This window comes from Homarus americanus, unplaced genomic scaffold (assembly GCF_018991925.1).
Source record: "Homarus americanus isolate GMGI-L3 unplaced genomic scaffold, GMGI_Hamer_2.0 scaffold10478, whole genome shotgun sequence".
In the NCBI taxonomy this organism is placed as follows: Eukaryota; Metazoa; Arthropoda; class Malacostraca; order Decapoda; family Nephropidae; genus Homarus; species Homarus americanus.
The window spans coordinates 1-15,365 of NW_024742485.1; the positions used below are offsets into that span (position 1 = coordinate 1).

At 46.6% G+C, this 15,365-nt stretch overlaps 1 protein-coding gene across 2 annotated transcripts; it reads left to right on the plus strand.

The window, feature by feature from the left end:
• Positions 1-7,670: 7,670 nt before the first annotated feature.
• Positions 7,671-14,356, plus strand: LOC121876935. 2 transcript variants are annotated; one of them, XR_006090851.1, is made up of 3 exons: positions 7,672-7,901; positions 12,871-13,004; positions 13,910-14,356. XR_006090851.1 is itself a non-coding variant. In XM_042382513.1 (2 exons), the coding sequence occupies exon 2, from the start codon at positions 10,839-10,841 to the stop codon at positions 11,703-11,705; it is 867 nt and encodes a 288-aa protein (XP_042238447.1). In that variant the 5' UTR covers positions 7,671-7,901; positions 10,593-10,838; the 3' UTR covers positions 11,706-11,929. The 2 variants fall into 2 exon arrangements, 1 of the variants encoding a protein (XP_042238447.1); XM_042382513.1 differs by lacking the exons at positions 12,871-13,004; positions 13,910-14,356 and adding an exon at positions 10,593-11,929 and having other exon boundaries at positions 7,671-7,901.
• Positions 14,357-15,365: the final 1,009 nt, after the last annotated feature.

The following is a 15,365-nucleotide window of genomic DNA, read 5'->3' on the forward strand; positions in this document are numbered from 1 at the left end:
GCATATCCGGGCAGTGTGTGGTGGGTGTGTGTGGTGGTGTGGGTGGTGTGGTGCAGCGTCGTGGTGTGGTGCCGTGGAGGAATTTCAGTCGTGTTCATGTCGTCACACAGAAACTACGCCAATCCGTTCACCATACTGACGGGGCGGACTAGACCAACATCCTTACACCACCACAACGGGTCGCAGATCATACGTGTGGTGATCGCCTGGATGAGCAGTAGCTGAACTAATAGCCTTCTTGCTGCCCTCGCTGAGGAAGAAGCAGATGGCTGCCTTTTGCTTGTCTGTTGCGATTCCAGGTCCGCTCTACGGACGTATTGGATTGGGGGAAAATAAGGACCTCATCTCCGAATACGAGGGTTAACATCCACACCAGGCTGTGACATTTCTATGCATACCACAGTCATATGGTATCTTGGGGAATGAGGCAGCAGATGGTTGCCAAGACTAGGTAACAAGGGCACACCTGACACTGCTGAACATTTTAGATTAGACCTACGCCACAAACAGAGAGAAGCTGGAAGCAGCCATCCTCTGGACTCACCTGGTACGATGTCCTCAAACTTCCTGACCTCAAGCGTTCAGGAAAGGGTCGTGAAAGGACGTGATTGCGCCCGTATCATCAGTATGACTTTGCTTGGGAGATTGGTATCCCCGCATCTCTGAGCAACGTTTTGTGCATTATGCAGAAGACCCGACAGCCGCACTTATCCACTACTCTCTAAGATGTTCCCCACACACAACGTTCCGTGACGCCTGCTGACCACCACTCACGACCCTCGACGGAGACACGATGATCTCTACTGGCCAGATACTATGTAAATAACATTGATTATGTGTTAAAGGAATATCCTCTTCCTTAGGCTTTAGTAAGCTTTATAATATTTATACTGTAAGTATATTTGTGACACTTGCCAGATGCTTGGTGTTTTTTGCACAGGGGTACCTAGAGACGGCACTAGATTCTACTTATCAGGAATAAACAATTGAAATGAATATGAAATTGAAAGAGAGTGTTATCCTCACGTGTGTATATTGACAAACAAACGTCACACAGATACTAGAGAGGTGGGGCTGTGTATACTAGTTAAAGGGAGGTGGGGCTGTGTATACTAGTTAAAGGGAGGTGGGGCTGTATACTGGTTACTAGGGAGGTGGGCTGTGTATACTAGTTAAAGGAGGTGGGCTGTGTACTGGTTACTAGGAGGGGCTGTGGTTACAGGGAGGTGGGGCTGTGTACTGGTTACTAGGGGAGGCCTGTGTATACTGGTTACTAGGAGGTGGGGCTGTATACTGGTTACTAGGGAGGCGGGCTGTATACTAGTTAATAGGAGGTGGGGCTGTGTATACTGGTTACTAGGGAGGCGGGGCTGTGTATACTGGTTACTAGGGAGGTGGGGCTGTGTATACTGGTTACTAGGGAGGTGGGGCTGTGTATACTGGTTATAGGGAGGTGGGGCTGTGTATACTGGTTACTAGGGAGGCAGGGCTGTGTACACCGGTTACTAGGGAGGGTGGGGCTGTGTATACTGGTTATAGGGAGGTGGGGCTGTGTATACTAGTTACTAGGGAGGTGGGGCTGTGTATACTGGTTACTAGGGAGGCGGGGCTGTATACCGGTTACTAGGGAGGTGGGGCTGTGTATACTGGTTATAGGGAGGTGGGGCTGTGTATACTGGTTACTAGGGAGGCGGGCTGTGTACTGGTACTAGGGAGGCGGGGCGGTGTATACTGGTTATTAGGGAGGCGGGCTGTATACCAGTTACTAGGGAGGTGGGGCTGTGTATACTGGTTCCAGGGAGGTGGGCTGTATACTAGTTACTAGGGAGGCGGGCTGTGTATACCGGTTACTAGGGAGGTGGGGCTGTGTATACTGGTTATAGGGGGTGGGGCTGTGTATACTAGTTACTACAGGGAGGTGGGGGCTGTGTATACTGGTTACTAGGGAGGCGGGGCTGTGTATACCGGTTACTAGGGAGGCGGGGCGGTGTATACTGGTTGTAGGGAGGCGGGGCTGTGTATACTGGTTACTAGGGGAGGCGGGGCTGTGTATACCGTTACTAGGGAGGCGGGGCGGTGTATACTGGTTATTAGGGAGGCGGGGCTGGTATCCGGTTACTAGGGAGGTGGGGCTGTGTATACTGGTTACTAGGGAGGCGGGGCTGTGTATACCGGTTACTAGGGAGGCGGGGCTGTGTATACTGGTTACTAGGGAGGCGGGGGCTGTGTATACTGGTTACTAGGGAGGCGGGGCTGTATACTGGTTGTGGAGGCGGGGCTGTGTATACTGGTTACTAGGGAGGTGGGGGCTGTGTATACTGGTTACTAGGAGGCAGGGGCTGTATACCGGTTACTAGGGAGGTGGGGCTGTGTATACTGGTTAAAGGAGGTGGGGCTGTATACTAGTTAAAGGGAGGTGGGGCTGTGTATACTGGTTACTAGGGAGGTGGGGCTGTGTACTAGTTAAAGGGAGGTGGGGCTGTGTATACCGGTTACTAGGAGGCGGGCGTGTATACAGGTTACTAGGGAGGTGGGGCTGTATACTGGTTACTAGGGAGGCGGGGCTGTGTATACTGGTTACTAGGGAGGTGGGGCTGTGTATACTGGTTACTAGGGAGGCGGGGCTGTGTATACTGGTTACTAGGGAGGTGGGGCTGTGTATACTGTTTACTAGGGAGGCAGGGGCTGTGTATGGTTACTAGGGAGGTGGGGCTGTGTATACTGGTTATTAGGGAGGTGGGGCTGTGTATACTAGTTACTAGGGAGGTGGGGGCTGTATACTAGTTAAAGGGAGGTGGGGCTGTGTATACTGGTTACTGGGAGGCGGGGCTGTGTACTGGTTACTAGGAGGTGGGGCTGTGTATACTGGTTACTAGGGAGGTGGGGCTGTGTATACTGGTTATAGGGAGGTGGGGCTGTGTATACTGGTTACTAGGGAGGCAGGGCTGTGTATACCGGTTACTAGGGAGGGGGGGCTGTGTATACTGGTTATAGGGAGGGTGGGGCTGTGTATACTGGTTACTAGGGAGGTGGGGCTGTGTATACTGGTTACTAGGGAGGCGGGGCTGTGTATCGTTACTGGAGGGCTGTATACTGGTTAGGGAGGGGCTGTGTATACTGGTTACTAGGAGGCGGGGCTGTGTATACTGGTTAAGGAGGTGGGGCTGTTATACCGGTTACTAGGGAGGCGGGGCTGTGTATACTGGTTACTAGGGAGGCGGGCTGTGTATACACTAGTTCTAGGGAGGTGGGGCTGTGTATACTAGTTAAAGGAGGTGGGGCTGTGTATACTGGTTACTAGGAGGTGGGGCTGTGTATCCAGTTAAGGGAGGCTGTATACTGGTTACTAGGGAGGCGGGGCTGTGTATACTGGTTACTAGGGAGGTGGGGCTGTGTCTACGGTTACTAGGAGGCAGGGCTGTGTATACTGGTTACTGGGAGGCGGGGCGTGTGTATACTGGTTAGGAGGGGGATACTGGTTACTGGGAGGTGGGGCTGTGTATACTGGTTAGGGGGTGAGGCTGTGTATACTGGTTACTAGGGAGGCGGGGCTGTATACTGGTTACTAGGAGGCAGGGGCTGTGTATACCTGGTTACTAGGCAGGCTGATACGGGCGGGCTGTATACTGGTTACTAGGAGGTGGGGCTGTGTATACTAGTTAAGGGAGGTGGGGCTGTGTATACTGGTTACTAGGGAGGGGGGCTGTGTATACTAGTTAAGGGAGGTGGGGCTGTGTATACTGGTTACTGGGAGGCAGGGCTGTGTACTGGTTACTAGGGAGGCGGGGCTGTGTATACTGGTTACTAGGGGTGGGGCTGTGTATACTAGTTAAGGGAGGTGGGGTTATCCTGGTTACTGGGAGGTGGGGCTGTGTATACTAGTTAAAGGAGGTGGGGCTGTGTATACTGGTTACTAGGGAGGCGGGGCTGTGTATTGGTTACTAGGGAGGTGGGGCTGTGTATACTAGTTATAGGAGGGAGGCTGTGTATACTGGTTACTAGGAGGCGGGGCTGTGTATACTGGTTAAGGGAGGTGGGGCTGTGTATATAGTTACTAGGAAAGGGCTGTGTATACTGGTTACTAGGGAGGTGGGCTGTGTATACTGGTTACTAGGGAGGCTGTGTGTACAGGTTACTAGGAGGCAGGGCTGTGTATACTGGTTAAAGGCGGGGCTGTGTATACTGGTTACTAGGGAGGTGGGGCTGTGTATACTGGTTACTAAGGGAGGGGGGGCTGTGTATACTGGTTAAAGGAGGTGGGGCTGTGTATACTGGTTACTAGGGAGGCGGGGCGTGTATACCTGAGTTAAGGAGGCGGGGCTGTGTATACTGGTTACTAGGAGGCGGGTGTATACTGGTTACTAGGGAGGCGGCTGTGTACTGGTACTAGGGAGGCAGGGGCTGTGTATACTGGTTACTAGGGAGGCAGGGGCTGTGTACTGGTTCCAGGGGGTGGGGCTGTGTACTAGTTACTAGGGAGGTGGGGCTGTGTATACTGGTTACTAGGGAGGCGGGCTGTGTATACTGGTTACTAGAGGCGGCGATGGTTCTGGGAGGGGGGGCTGTGTATACTGGTTACTAGGGAGGCGGGGCTGTGTATACTGGTTACTGAGGGGGGCTGTGTATACTGGTTATAGTGGGGCTGTGTATACTTTTGGGAGGGGCTGTGTATGTCTAGGGAGGCGGGGCTGTTATGCGGTTACTAGGAGGCAGGGCTGTGTATACTGGTTACTAGGGAGGTGGGGGCTTAGTTACTAGGGAGGCGGGGCTGTGTATACTGGTTACTAGGAGGCGGGGCTGTGTATACTGGTTACTAGGGAGGTGGGGCTGTGTATACTGTGGTTACTAGGAGGCGGGGCTGTGTATACTGGTTACTAAATTAGAGGCTGTGTATACTGGTTACTGAGGAGGCAGGGGCTGTGTATACCTGTTACTAGGAGGCGGGGCTGTGTATACTAGTTACTAGGGGAGGGCAGGCTGTGTATCTGGTTACAGGGAGGTGGGGGCTGTATACTGGTTACTGGGGAGGCGGGGCTGTGTATGCAGTTACTGGGCAGGGCTGTGTATACTGTTACCAGTGAGGGGGGGCTGTGTATACTGGTTACTAGGGAGGCTGTGTATACTGGTTACTAGGGAGGCAGGGGCTGTGATACTGGTTACTAGGGAGGCGGGGCTGTGTATACAATTCAGGAGGGGGCTGTGATCTGGTTACTAGGGAGGCGGGGCTGTGTATCCTGGTTACCAGGGAGGTGGGGCTGTGTATACTGGTTACTAGGGAGGTGGGGCTGTGTATACTGGTTCACTAGGCAGGGGCTGTGTATACTGAGTTACTAGGGAGGCAGGGCTGTGTATACTAGTTACTAGAGGTGGGGCTGTGTATACTGGTTACTAGAGGCGGGGCTGTACTGGTTACTAGGAGGCGGGGCTGTGTATACTGGTTACTAGGAGGCGGGGCTGTATACTGGTTACTAGGGAGGCAGGGCTGTATACGTTACAGGGGTGGGCGTATACGAGAGGGCTGGGGGCTACTGGGGGGCTGTGTATACTGAGTTACTAGGGCAGGTGTGTATACTAGTTACTAGGGTAGGAGGGTGGGGCTGTGTATACTGGTTACTAGGGAGGTGGGGCTAAGGGCTGTATACTGGTTACTAGGGAGGCGGGGCTGTGTATACAGTTACTAGGAGGCGGGGCTGTGTATACTGGTTACTAGGGAGGCGGGCTGTGTATACCGGTTACCAGGGGGGAGGCGGGCTGTATACTGGTTACTAGGGAGGTGGGGCTGTGTATACTGGTTACTAGAGTGGGGCTGTGTATACTCTAGGAGCGGGCTATACCGGTTACAGGGAGGTGGGGCTGTGTATACCGGTTACTAGAGGCGGGCCTGTGTATCAGTTATAGGAGGGGCTGTGTATACTCAGGTTGTATATTGGTTACTAGGGAGGTGGGCTGTGTATACCGGTTACTAGGAGGCAGGGCTGTGTATACTGGAGGCAGAGGTGGGGCTGTGTATACCGGTTACTAGGGAGGGGCGGGGCTGTGTATACCGGTTACTAGGGAGGCGGTATACTGTTATAGGGCTTGTATACTAGTTACTAGGAGGTGGGGTTGTATATTTACTAGGGAGGTGGGGCTGTGTATACTGGTTACTAGGGAGGCGGGGCTGTATACTTGTTACTAGAGGCGGGGCTGTGTATACTGGTTACTAGGAGGTGTGTATACTGGTTACTAGGAGGCGGGCTGTGTATACTAGTTACTAGGAGGTGGGGCTGTGTATACTGGTTACTAGGGAGCAGCTGTATACTGGTTACTAGGGAGGTGGGCTGTGTATACTAGTTACTAGGAGGTGGGGCCTGTATACTGGTTACTAGAGGTGGGGCTGTGTATACTAGTTACTAGGAGGCGGGGCTGTGTATACTGGTTACTAGGGAGGTGGCTGTGTATACTAGTTACTAGGGAGGTGGGGCTGTATACTGGTTACTAGGGAGGCGGCTGTGTATACTGTTACAGGGAGGCGGGGCTGTGTATACTGGTTACTAGGGAGGTGGGCTGTACTGGTTATTAGGGAGGGGCTGTGTATACTAGTTACTAGGGAGGTGGGGGCTGTGTATACTGGTTACTAGGGAGGCGGGCTGTGTATACTAGTTACTAGGGAGGGGGCGTGTATACTGGTTACTAGGAGGCGGGCCTGTATACTGGTTACTAGGGAGGCGGGCTGTGTATACTGGTTATTAGGGAGGCGGGGCTGTATACTAGGTTACTAGGGAGGTGGAGATGTTACTTGGCGTGTTGTTGTTGTTTACTGTTACTGGGTGTGGTAAGAGGGGGAGGAGGGGGAGAGGAGGTGGGGAGGAGGGGGGTGTAGCGAGACCAAATATCCGAGGCCATGACGTTTCAATTTCTGCCAAGTGAGTCTAGTTAAGTGACGTACGTGTGTGTGTGGATGAGCCTCAGTGAACACAGTTACGCAAAAAAAAATACAGTTTTTGCTTAATATTACACCAGCAAAGTTTTGACATCATTTTCCTTATAAAATACACGAGTTGTCTTCTTCAAAACGCTAAATTATATCCCCACAAAACCTGACGTCCACTACAAGTAACACACAATTACCTTTTTCGTTTATCACCCCTATAATAATCTGTCGACGGCCACTTGTGAAGAACAGACCAATGATAACTTTGGTATTGAGGGTTTTACCTCCAGCCAGACTCACACAACCTAACCTAACCAATAAATTCCTTACCAGACAGAAACGATACATCTTATGTTTTTCTATAAATGTGGAAAGTGACGACATACTTAATCGAGCCTCGACCACAATAGACCACAAGCTCTAGTTCCGGGTGACGATAACAGTTAAGAGAAGAAGAGTTTGGGGTAAAGTTGATGTAAGAACTTTAGAGTTTTCAATAAGAGGTTGTAGTAATACTGTAGTTGTAATGGCGATAGATGGAGAGGAAAATGATTGATTATAGTGTGAGGTGTTGGAGTTGATGAACAGTGAGGGAGGGAGGGAGATGGAGGAGATTGTTAAGTATTCTTCATCCAACATCCCCTCTCTCCCTCATTCATCAGTCCTCTGTCTTCACCCCTATCCCTCACCACCGTCCCTCACCTCACCCCTCCCTCCCTCACCTCCACATCAATAGAGTGAAGGGTAGCCAGACCAGGCAAACGTCGTCAGTCTGTGGAGGAGCGTGAGAGAAACCACACCCACCCAACCTCCTCTCCTCACCTTCAGTTCTACCTCAGCACCCGGAGGCAGACGACCCACCGAGAGAGAGACTCCATCACACAGTTGTCATATAAGAAGAAAGATGAACTACTCCCAGGACGCCGCCATAAAATAGTGTCATATCATCATTCCACACCACGACAGCATAACAAAACATGTATCAGAGGTAAGTAATGGATATTATCCCTATCACGCCTTCGTTATCTGTATCGGCGTACCTGTCTGGCGTTTACTGACGGTGTGTACCATTAAATCACCGTCAGTTGTAGTAGGTGCAGGTAATGTAAAGTGACATTATAAGCAACAGCTGGACTTGTGCTCGGAATTGAAGGTAAAATGATGTAATGCGCAGTTGTATAGTTAGTGAAGTGACGAAGCACATTGTGTATATCGTTAATACCTCGCTCTTCCCTCAATCATCAGTTTATCACCCTCTTACGCCACGACGTGAACGATACACAGAAACAGACTAGAATTGAGAAGAAACCTATTTAACCCTTTGATGAATATATTTGAACCCTTTGAGGACGATGGTTTAACCCTTTAAGGACGATGGTTTAACCCTCCATTTAATAGGCAAGGGGGGAAAAGAGTTGTCACACACACACACACACCCCATCCCCGACACCGGCTCCTACTACCACCTGAGATCCTTGTCCGAGAATTGCTGTTCGACACCACAACCGCATCTAGCCCACATGCGCAATGAACTGATCCCCTAAGAACAGCCCAGTCCCAACCATTGTAAAAATTATCAATAACATGTAATAAATCAGTGTATTCACTCCCAGTAAACACTGCTCCTTACACTGTCACTATGTTGAAATGAACTGCAGTTTGAGCTTTTCCCCATCTAAGTTATTATATGTCATTTTGTGTCACTTATGTTACTTGTATATTATTTGTAATTCGTAACCCATTCCCAATATGAAACTGTATATTTTCAGCCTTCTGGCTGCCAAGCTCTTTCAATAAACCGTTAATTATTATATTATTAATACACACACACACACACACACACACACACACAAAATATAGTCAAGAGATGAGGTTGGGTTAAGATAGGTTAGGTTAGAGTACATTAGGTCAGGTTAGACTAGGTTAGGTTAGGTTAGGCTAGGTAGGCGTAGGGTTAAGTTAGGGTGTTGTTGTCGAGTTCCAAAACACAAGAGAACTTCCACTATACACGGTCCAGACTCACAAACGTTCGTACAATAAATATCCAACATGACTGGAGACCTAAGACTGTATATCTAACTGGTTAACTGTAGCTAAAGCACAATATACCAAGTCTTTTAATAGCACCAGTCAATATAACTACACTGAGACTCTTCCTACTGGATACAGTCACTTATGACCAGTCAGGACAAAAACGGCTCTGAATCTTTACCCAATCACTGTATATCAATTTACATGACGTTACCTGTACATATCTAATTAAAGGTGAAATCTCAGGTATAATTCTGATGCTAAGTATAAGCACTGGTTAAGTAGCTACATTTCCAACATTCTTCAGGTAACGAGGAACACTGTACGGGTCTTTCTGTAACATGGACCAGTTGTGTCTCGCTGTAACGACCATCGACCTGTATTTAGCTTAACTACAGTAACTACTGTATAATTAGTTGAAGTGATATTCGTCCCACTCTGCCACTGTTGTTTCATCATCAACTGTATACCTTTACATCATTGGGATCACGTGAAGATTAGCCACCCTAGCTTAAATGACCTCAACCATCCTCACGCTAACCCAACCAAACCAAACCAAACCTAACCTAACCTAACCAAACCTAACCAAACCTAACCTAACCAAACCTAACCAAACCCAACCCAACCCAACCTAACCTAACCCAACCCAACCCAACCCAACCCAACCCAACCTAACCTAACCTAACCAAACCTATCCGTGAGGTAAACTGAGGAACATCTAGTGAGGTTAGATAGGAGTGAATGATAACTTGTATCGTGTGGAAACTATCATGACACGGTTAACAGCAGCACTTAGCATCACGTGAGAGCAGAACTACTCATCTGATTCATAACATACATTCACTTCCCGGGTTCTTCTTCATAGATGATAATATATAATACTGTGGAAGATCTACAAATTAGAGGTAGAAATTATTAGCTCACAAGACACAGGTAAATAACTCATTAAACACCTGTACTCAATTTGGGGAATTAAAAGCCCCAAGATACAGGTAATCACTCATTAAACATCTGTACCTAAATTGGAGCTATAAAACAGGTAATCACTCATTAAACACCTGTACTCAAATCTAAGGCACATGTAAATCACTCCTTAAACACATGTACTCGTATGAACAAGTGATGGTCCACTGTAAACAAGTAAAAAAAATATAAACATTCTAACATTCACATTACATTAACGTTAGAATGTTCCATCATCACACGAACTACTGTACAGTGGGGGTGTCTAATCTCCAGGTAAATCAGCTTTATGATCACTAGGTGTGGAACTGCTCCCACGTATGTCACCACCAGTCACGCTACACAGACCCCAGAGTCCCGCCACACTTTCCCTTCTCACCACATTATGACAACACTCCTGACAACTTGGTGGCACAAAATCCCCCCCATTTAATATTTCATCTCCCTTCTCTTACCCACTGATGAAACAGATTGCTAAGTCATGGTCCGTATGTATGTCACGACACGGCTGAACAGGGAGGGAGAGATGGAGGAGGCGATTTGGTAATATATCGTGTGTGTGTGTGTGTGTGTGTTCCATATTATCTCTTGCATAACCTACATGATCATTACGTCGCTTAGAACTGTTTATATGGCATCTATGACATAAACAAACCTCAAACCTATTTTCTACATTGTTCCATAGGCTCACCATGAGAGGCCTGCCGGTCATAAAGGAGAGCCAGTGAAGCACTCCACCAACTGGCGCCAACACCACCAGCCACTGTACAGCAACTAACACGACCATCTAACTGGACGTGTACAAGAAGTGAACTCAATAAGTGTATAAATATAAACACAACACAATAACCAGTAGTAAATAAAATCTAAAATAAACAACAAAAATCTAAGAAAGTCCCCCAGTAAAAAACAAACACAGGTGAGAGAAATAATGATAAGCACTCCCCTTATCATCCACATAGACACCCCCCCCCGCACTAAGACTGAACTGACGAGGGTGTTGACGATGGTGCAGCTCAGGGGGTCAGACTGTGTGATGTGGATGAGGCGGAGAACCACAAACAGGAATGTCCCCTTAGGTGGCAGGACAATCTTCCAGAAGGTGGCTCAGAGACGCACCTGCCAAGCCTGTCTCCTCGTTCTTGTGGTCTCTCTCTTCCTCTACTGCTGCACCACTCTTTTTAGTACACAATCAGACACAGAAGACCACAAGGGACACCATTCCATCAACAGAACGGTGATACGCGAAAGTAAACAGTCTCTTAATGTGAAGCTCGTACAGGGCAAGAAGACCGAGAGCCTGCTGGAAAAGATGGAATACCAGTTAATAAAAGCCTTCATGGGTAGAGTAATAGCTTCACACAACAGGAGGCTGAAGTCTTCTGCGAAACTTAATAACCTAATCGACGGTGTTAAGGCATCAAATGAGACCCTTAAAACAACAGATATAACCAGGAGAACGAAAGGTGATATACAGAGAAGAGGAGATAAGAAAGATGCTAAAAGAGTGAAGATGAGAAGTGGTGATAAGGTAAACACATCAGAGAATGAGACACAGAGGTTGACGAGTAATGGCCGACCCCCCTCCCTGACCCACCACCCACGCCCCGTCACCCACCACCCACGCCCCGTCACCCACCACAACACCTCTTCGTCACCCATGAAGATTCTCGTCTACACAAATTTCTTCGGGCAGAAAAAAAGCTGGAGTGATATCCTCGGCAGCCGTACTGAGCTACACGGCTGCCCCACTGCTAACTGTATTCACCAGCGACACCTCAGAGGTCTCCGAGGCTGACGCCCTTATCTTCCACGCCTTCGACTTCCACCCAAACAAGGTACCACGAGTTCGACAACCCCACCAGCGGTATATCTGGCTGACACACGAGTCTCCCGGTCTCTTCAACAAGGCTGGCCTAGCGGACAACATGAGGTCTACGGGTGCCGGGTTCTTCAACTGGACCATCACCTACCACAGGAGGTCAGATGTCCTCCTACTCTATGGTGGCCTCAGGTCCATAAGAGGTAAACAAAGGTGTCATGTTTATTATTCATAGTTTCTCATTTTCACTCCTCTAAATGTCTTTTGTGTCGCCCTATCACTGTACAATCTTTCAGTGATCATCTAGTTCTCTTCACGAACATTAAATCCAAACTTATCACCAAAATGGATTTGTGACTTCCAGGTGAGGGTGACCTGCCCGCCCCGGCCTGCTGGACAAATCAGGGGTCACGTACCGTGCATACATGAAGGCGCTCGAGGGCGGTGTAGTACCAGGAGGCAAGCTGGAGTTCGAGGCTGAAGGCAACTGGTCCTCCTTCCTCACTCGACCCAAACTGGCTTCATGGATGGTCTCCCACTGTCATACTCTATCTGGTAGATACCATACAACCTTACTTATACTTTAACCCTCTCATGACACCTAACCTTCCTAGCTACCTCTTGTTGACTGACCATACTGTCATGTGTTACTGCATGGAGTTATAGAGCGAGACTCGAGTAAACAATGGTATATTTCCTGTATCCCGTTTACACATACAATGGCTACCAACTCTCGCCTCCTCACTGCCCCCAGGTAGAGAACTGTACGTGAGGGAGCTGCAGAAGTACATTGGACGTGTACGGCACCTGTGGTAACCTAACGTGCGGCAAGACCCACCTGGATACTCACTGCTACGAGCAAGTCCTAGGGCCCAACTACAAGTTCTACCTGGCCTTTGAAAACAACATGTGTGTCGACTACATCAGAGAGAAGGTGAAGGGAGGAGGTTAGGTTAGGTTAGGTTAGGTGAGTGAGTGAGTGACTGATTGACTGACTGACTGAGCGAGCGAGTGAATCAATAAATAAATGAGGACTAGCATGCATAAAGGGTGCAAGACGCAGGTGATAATAAAGTGCTCACAGTACCTCCCTTACACCTTACCTGCAGGCTACACTAACACCCCTTCCTCCCTCCGTCAGGTGTGGTACCCGCTACACCACGGCCTGGTCCCCGTCGTCTTCGGTGGCGCCCTCTACAGCGACTTCCTGCCCCCTCACTCCTACCTCGATGCCTCACACCTCACACCCCGCCAGCTAGCCAACCTCCTCACCAGGTCAGTCTCACGCCCTCACAATACAGGCAACGTTACAGTATACAAAGGCAATATAGGTAAATACATTAACTATCACTCCTTTATCTAACTATTGCCGTGATCTTGCCGCTGAGTACATCATTACTAGAGTACTATCATGTCAATAACTCATATTAATGTTAAACTGGATGACGCTAATCCTGGCCTTATAGTAGCCACGTTCCCTTACTGTACTTATCGATTGTTTGAAACGTATTGAACACAATTAGGATCACCCGAAGGTTAGGCACCCAACTGACGATTAAACCCCTAATGCTACCAGGGGGAGGACGGTAGGTAGTAGGCAGCTACCAAACAGGGAGGTACTACTGCCTGGGAAGATATTGGAAGCATAATGTGTTGTCTAATGGTAGACCCTGCTGCCATATATGTGGTCTGTTTATTTACACACAATTGCAGGGTCTCAATTGTTGCTCTTTCCATTGACAACACAACATACATATATTGTTTCACACTTTTGATCTTTTTTTTCATTTTTATTTATAGTTCTTTATTATTAATATTATTATTATTATTACAGTTACTGTATTATTATCAGCATTATTTTATTATTTTATTTTGTTTGTTTTATCATGAATTTTATTTATTATGAATTACCTGTATTATGACTATTATTTACTATTATTATTATTATTATTATTATTACATTTTCGCCCCCCAGGCCCCGATGTGGGTCAGTGACCTGTGTCCGGGTGGGCTAACTCGTAAAAAATAAATAAAAAATAAATAAAAAGTTAGCGTTCGGTTAATGCAAGGATGGTTAATCTTCAAGGGAAATATACTGTGGTGGTTAATCTTCATGTGCTCTCAATATCATTTAGTGAGTACAGTTATTAACCCCGCTCTCCCCCACGCCCTCTGTCCAGCGTGGCAGAGTCTCCTGAACAGTACGCGAGATATCACCTGTGGCGGCGGTACTGGCAGGTGATGAACTACCCTCCCCTGTGTGAGCTCTGCCACAAGCTGCACCACGACCACCAGCCCTCCACCCTCGCCTACAGCCCCGCCGCCTGGTGGAGCACCGTCAACAACTGCACCACACTCTACCCGCTCGACCAGTACCCGAGGAAGGACCTCCGCGTGCTGCTGTATGACCTGAAGGAGAAGATGGGCGTCCTTGGTGATATGTTCCGCCGCTCCTGATTACATAGTTTGACCTCCTGGTGAAGTGGACGCCAAGGCTCAATATCCTAAAAGGGCGACTATTAAACCATGACACCTGCTTAAACGCCGACGATAATTCTTTAAAAATATATCATACTCATTGTAAATATATCGTGACCGTTGTTGCATCTATTACAACTACTGTTTTTATATGTGTGTCAATATTTCTCCTCCCATCACCTGGCAATTAAACTAATGTGCTCAACCTCAGCAAAAATAACAAGTGAAAAAGTTGATCCCATAGGCAGTGGGGCTACAACACATTGTGTCTTCAGTACAAAACGAGGTAGTCTGACCAGCCCTGTACCCGACCACACTCATTTCCTCAACTGTAACGTAATAAAGTAAAATAATGAAATAATAAACTAAAGTAATAAAGTAACAAAGTAAAGTAATAAAGTAAAGTAATAAAAATAATAAACAGAATAAAGTAACAAAGTAAAGTAATAAAGTAAAGTAACAAAAGTAAATAAAAGTAAAGTAATAAAGTAAAGTAATAAAGTAGCAAAGTAAAGTAATAAAGTAACAAAGTAAAGTAATAAAGTAATAAAATAAAGTAATAAACTAAATAAAGTAGTAATAAAGTAATAGAGTAAAGAAATAAAAGAAATAAATAAAGTAATAGCAAAGTAATAAAGTAATAGAGTAAAGAAATAAAGAAATAAACTAAAGTAATAAAGAAAGTAAAGTAATAAAGGAAATAATAAAGTAAAGTAATAAAGTAAAGTAATACAGTAAAGTAAAACATTAACAAAGTAAAGTAATAAAGTAAAGTAATAAAGTAAGTAATAAAGTAATAAACTAAAGTAATAAAGTAACAACGTAAAGTAGTAAAGTAAAGTAATAAAGTAAGTAATAAACTAAAGTAATAAAGTGAAGTAATAAAGTAAGTAATAAAGTAATAAACTAAAGTAATAAAGTAACAAAAGTAAAAGTAATAAAGTAATAAAATAAAGTAATAAACTAAAGTAATAAAGTAAAGTAATAAAGTAAGTAATAAAGTAATAAAATAAAGTAATAAACTAAAGTAATAAAGTAAAGTAATAAAATAAAGTAATAGAGTAAAGAAATAAAGAAATAAACTAAAGTAATAAAGTAAAGTAAAGTAATAAAGTGAAATAATAAAGTAAAGTAATAAAGTAAAGTAATACAGTAAAG